Genomic DNA, 6,000 nt, shown 5'->3' on the forward strand with positions numbered 1-6,000 from the left:
ATCAGCAAAGATGTGCTTTGAGGTGGTGGGGGTGAGGGCTTCCGGTCAGAATCAGTTGAATGTGTTAGTTGTTTTTGTCCTCAAGATGCAGAGATGTGACAGTCAGTGCTGCGCAGCATTACGCAAACTCAATGGACTAAAACACTCCATTCGGGGTAGATTGGGACTTAATGTGTAGTGCTCTACTCCATCCGGCTGGATTACTGCCCCTAGATTCCTCTCAGCTCCACGCAGACTGTTACCAATTAACCAAATGGCTCTTTTGGCTTTGAATGCTTAATAGCATGGTTTTTAATTTATTTTTATTTTTTGAGTGGTAGTGGGAAGTCATTGAGTTCTAAGTACATATTTATTTTATCAGTTGCATTTTGGCTGTACACAATGAGGATGTGCGTTTACACAGGGCATGTATTTACATATTTGTACATATAGCTGTCATAGTGTGGAGCTGGCCAGCGCACTCTGTGCTGTCACTACATCCCAGGAGAGAACAGGCCGGTTCCATGCAAATATGCCTGTTTGCATGGGACGTCTGACCAGTTTGGTCAAACGCAGAAAGTACACAGTGTTTGTGTTGTTGGTTGACAATGCGATCTGCACTACACCAGCCATTAGATTGCTCATTACTGTCAGGTTTTATGCACTTTGGCTTATTTGTTGTTTTGTTAGTTTTTGTGTTTGCCAGTTGAGGAAGATGCTACACTGGCTGACTCTGTGTCCAGCCTGCACTCCTTTAGGCTTTAGGCAGCTTAATTCTGTCATTGTTTATGGGTTTAAATTATTCTTCCCAAAACTTTCTGCAGCTTTAAACCAGCATGAAACAAAAAGTTTAATCCACCTTTATGTGTTTGTCTTGTGTCTTTTTTATATGGTGCTCAAACCTTGTTGAGGACTCACCAGGTACCACTGCTGGTTCCACATGGGGTCGTCAAACAGCTTGTCTACCGGGCAGTCTCTGCACTGACGCAGAGAAGCTCGTTTATTGCGGAGTTTCTCGTATTGCTGCTCGGCCCACAGCACCTGAACACAGACGGGTGGAGGTTAGCAGGTGACTCGAACCATTCTGGATGAGAAGTGATGCTCATGACCGCGAAAAGCCACTCACCCGATCATCCTCCGACAGTTGTTTGGTGATATGATCTGCACTTCGTTTCATTCTGCTTGGATGATTGCGGTGTTTGATCAAGAAGTGGTCTTCCAGGGCCCCGATCTACAGTGGGAAAACAATACGAGATGATGAACATTTGGTCCAAAACCCAACACATATGGTCACTCCAACCGGTCATAGAGGTCTTGAGACATATGTGGGCTTGTACTTACTCTGCAAGACACACTTAGTGAGCTGGTCTGTACCTATATAAGGAGATAAGGTGTGGCAAGCAGCAGCTCCTTTCCATTTAAAGCAACACGCACATAAAAAAAAGGTAATTTCTTGAAGAGCTACTATTTCCTTTTCTTTTTTCTTTTGAGTTTTTGGAATGATCACCTTAGTTTTTAATGGGGCTTTTTGCTAAAATCTTTATTATCTGGTTTGAAGACACTTGGGACTATAAGCATAAACAATGTGTATGCAGACAAACCATGTGTCCATTTCTTCCCCACACATGAAGTCTGTGAGACCTCCACCACAGGTGTCGGATACAACAGTCTGTTGGTACACATGAATTTTTGATTGTGACCACCAGAGAGCGGTGCTGAAATGGTGATGCAGTTGTTGCAGGACAAATGCTTCCACAAAAGCTGTAAGTATTCAAGTTATTTTGGTTTTAAGTGTATGGTACTTGGTGATAAAGTTTTGAAGAATGAACGGGCAAAATTATTTTTCTCCTCCAATGTCCAGCTTGCTTGGGTGACAACTTAATTGCAATGATAACATAGGAGCGCTCAGCCAATCAGAGCCTGATGGTCACATTAATGATGGTGGAGCTTTACAATCAATTTCAAATCAGTTTGTTTATATTTTGCTTTGGCCAGACTACCAGTTACAAAAAATCAAACAAAAGCAATCTGAGATTTCTGACGTCTGCCAATCTGGATCACCTCCAAAATTCAGTAGAGTCTTCCAAGCCATAATATCTATCTGTGGTGCAAATTTGGTGAGAATTTGTGAAGTAGTTTTGATGTAACCCTTCAAAGCATATATCAAGTGCTATCTAGATCCAGAATCCGGATCTGAGCACCTGAGACACAGCAATAGTTACATAAAACTGGTGAAGTCAAACTTAACACTAAGACAGTAAAACAAAAGATAAAAGAATAAAAATATAAAAATAAAAGTCTGAAATATTAATTGAAGCATTCACAGCACAAAACCTGTCTGGCAAATTATTTTTAAATTCCCCAAAGTAAACTTCTTATTCATTTTAAAATATTATCCAGTTTATTCCACGTGGTGAAATCAGCATACTTAAATACAATTGCGCCAAGATCAGTTCAGACCTTTGGGATCTCATAATGGAGAAGACATTTTGATGATAGGCCGTAGCTACTTTGACAAACTAGAGTGTTGCCCGTGGGGATCCATGGGTTCTAGATTGGGAAAATAGGTAGCTGACATTTTTCAAGGATGGCAATAAATTAAGTAAAGCTTGTATAATGAGTTGGGATGGCATGTGAGTCCAGAATGTTTTTAGAACCTTAGACCTCAGCAGTTTTTAGAAGAGGAACTCAACCCTTTTTTTCCTGTTAATTGTGTAATTTGTAATGTTACTTGACTGTCTTAATGTATTTATAAATTGTTTAGGTTTTTGTTATCATATACACACTATTATTATTATTATTATTATTATTATTATTATTATTATTATTATTATTATTATTATTATTATTATTATTATTACTTCTATTTTGTCATTTGATTTTTAAACGGATCACAATGGAAATAAGTGTTTTCAATTTCTTGTGTCATCCTTGTATTTTTAACAGATTTACATTTATATTACATACTTACATTGACCTTACTAAAATTATGCACACACACACTCATGCTTTTAATATAAAGATGATTTACCACCCACTGCTGGAATAGCGTGTTAGTCCAGAATGTAATTAGTTCTATTTTGGTGCCGTTCATCCTCTACCCAAAATATATAAGCATACCAAATGGCAAATGTCAGCTCTCCCCGGTTTCTGCGTGATCGAAGCCATGCACACACACAAACGCACACAGAGACTGCTTGACAATTATGATATAGATTTCAGCATCCACTGAAAGTGCTTTACAATGATGTTTCACATTTAACCATTTACACACACACACACGTCAACATGGGGGTTGCAATTATTTAATACGGTGGCCAAGAGGTTAGTGCGCTTGGTTTCAGTGCAGAAGGTTCACGGTTCAAACTCCACCCCTGCCACATTACTTCACATAATGTGGAGTTGTGTCAGGAACGGCATCCGGCATAAAACTTGTGCTAAATCAACATGCAAATCCACCTTGGCGACCCCGAATGAAAACAAGGAAGCAGCTGAAGGGACTTAGAATAAGACCTCTTTGAAATTCATACCAAAAGGGAAAATATCCCATGTAGACACTCAGATAATGCATTCTACAAAGCTTTCTGCTTGCCACGCCCTCTGTCCCTTGTCATACTGACCATAGGTTGGTTCATTGTGGGGGTCACAAACTGCAGGACACCAGATAGAGATTTTGATTACACTTGTTACAAAAGTCTAAAATGAACTGTTTCAGACTTTAATTTTGCTTTCATCTGAAGAATTTTTATATGCAGTCACAGAATCGTGAGATTTTTCTGACATTTATCATGAAATTATCATGTATAAGCATAAAAGGCAAATATAAACTAATTTTGCACAATATGACCCCTTTAATCTCACAATGTATCTTCACACATTCTAACTCTATGAACAGTGAATCCTTGTATCCACTACACCTCAAAGCTCAGTCAATTATTGACTATGCAGCTGTTAAAAACACTCATACGAAACAGAATGTGTGTTTATTGTCAGACTATGGAAACCATGATGACGGACACTGCAGGGAAATGGAAAATCAGGGTCACATTGTTATAGGTGTGCAAACACTGAGTCACACATGAATTAAATCCTCCTTTAATTTGACACTGGTGAATGGAGTTGCAACGAACCAGTATTCTTGCACTGAAAAAATGCTACTTTGGATCAGCTTAAAAAAATTGATGTAATTTGTTACAGCTAATTTTTTTAGTTTCTCACAATGTATATTTATCATTTTGTAAAGTGATTCCAACAGATTTAAACTGGAAACCACAATTTTCCATTAGACCAATGTAAATAAGTACTTTGAATGAAGTGCACTGTGTTTCACTTTTTTCAGTGTGCAGTCGATTAATCGATTGATATTTTTTTTGCTGTTTATCTATTAATAATCTAACAATTATTTTTTTTCAATTAATCTATGGATTATTTTCTGATTAGTTGATTCATCCTTTTCATAACTTGCCACAAAATCGTAACCATACATTCTAGCAATAACTTTAAATGTTGTAGTCAAATATTTTGTCTACAATATCCATCCATTTTCTACAGTATACTTGCTTACTCCAATTAAGGGCCACAGGGGGCTGGAGCCTATCCCAGCAGTCGTAGGGAGTGAGGTGGGGTACATCCTGGACAGGATGCCATTCTGTCCCAGGGCCTCATAGAAACAAACAAACACATTCACACCCGCATGCACGCCTAAGGTCAATTTAAAGTTTTCAGTTCATATAACCTGCATGTCTTTGGATGTGGGAGGAAGCTGAAGAACCCGGAGAACACAACTCACACAAACAGGGGGACACACAGAAAGGCCCCAAGTGGGAATTGAACTTACAACCTTCTTGCTGTGAGGCAACAGTGCTAACCACTAAGTGTTTTATATATATATATATATATATATATATATATATATATATATAGTGAAGTATAGGCTGCAGTGAGTGATTATTTTCATTATTAATGGTAATCAATGATAATATCCTCAAATGTCTTCTGTTGCCCTAACCCAAAGATATTCGGTTTACTACCAAGAGTTGAGAAAAGAAAGTATATATATATATATATATATATATATATATATATATATATATATATATATATATAAAGGTATTATATTAAAAAAAGAGAAAATATTCGCATTGAAGAAGCTGAAATCAGATAACTGAAATCAGATAATTTGGACAAACCGATTAACCAAATATCCACATAGTTGCCGATTAATTTAATAATCGATTAATAGTCAATTAATTAATTAATTGTTGCAGTTCCATTGTTGAATGCAATGTGTGCTTTTGATCTACATCATACAAACTTCAGTTTCCAATAAAATGACTATTTAAGGTAAAACGTATGATGGAGCTTTTGGCCAATCTGCTGTTCCAAGTGTCCAAAGCCAGTAGGCAGCTGCAACCTAATTATCATTGAACCATTCATTTAGTTAAATGCCTCGGCTTTGGTGAGTGTGAAGCGACATGTTAGATAGTAAAATAAAACTGTGAGAAGAGATCAGCCCACTGGAGGATCTGTTGAACTCGGCTTTTGGAGTGGTCCAGCCTACCTGTCGGATCAGGTCGTAGTCCAGGTCTCTGACGATCGCCTGTGCCGCGGACAGTCCGCCTGGGATCTCCACTGCCCACTCGTTGAGGTACTGTCTGTCCCTGTACGAGGCGTGCACGGCGCACAGGAAGGAAAAAACACAACACACCACCGCTGGACCACATCCCACTTCCATCTCACAGGAGATTCAGCCAGAGCAGGAAATAAAGACGCGGCCGGGTCGGCACAAAGTCAACACTGTGTGGATGCTGAAGAAAAGCGAGGTGATAATCAAGAAATCAGGCTTTGTTTTTGCGCTCAGCTCCTTGAGGAACACAGTCTGTGCGCGTTATTGGTCCGCCAAGGAAATGAGATGGTGCTGATGGGGAGGGTTATCTGCGCGACTTCCCACGTCAAATCACGGGTGCTCTGACGTCACTCTGGCGTCTACCTTCAGCAAGATGTGAGTTAAAGTCCCACGAA

General features: G+C 38.9%; 1 protein-coding gene across 1 annotated transcript in view; it reads right to left on the bottom strand.

Moving 5' to 3' along the window:
• Positions 1-5,780, bottom strand: part of pcsk1 (proprotein convertase subtilisin/kexin type 1) — a 29,918-nt gene extending 24,138 nt beyond the window's left edge. The window contains exons 1-3 of the mRNA XM_034167119.1: positions 5,540-5,780; positions 1,106-1,210; positions 898-1,020 (exon numbers count right to left, since the gene is read on the bottom strand). Coding sequence (XP_034023010.1) covers positions 898-1,020; positions 1,106-1,210; positions 5,540-5,713 — 402 coding nt within the window. The 5' untranslated portion in view covers positions 5,714-5,780. The remainder of the gene's footprint in view (positions 1-897; positions 1,021-1,105; positions 1,211-5,539) is intronic.
• Between the last annotated feature and the right edge of the window lie 220 nt (positions 5,781-6,000).

The sequence above is a fragment of the Thalassophryne amazonica genome, chromosome 3 (assembly GCF_902500255.1).
Source record: "Thalassophryne amazonica chromosome 3, fThaAma1.1, whole genome shotgun sequence".
NCBI classification, from domain to species: Eukaryota; Metazoa; Chordata; class Actinopteri; order Batrachoidiformes; family Batrachoididae; genus Thalassophryne; species Thalassophryne amazonica.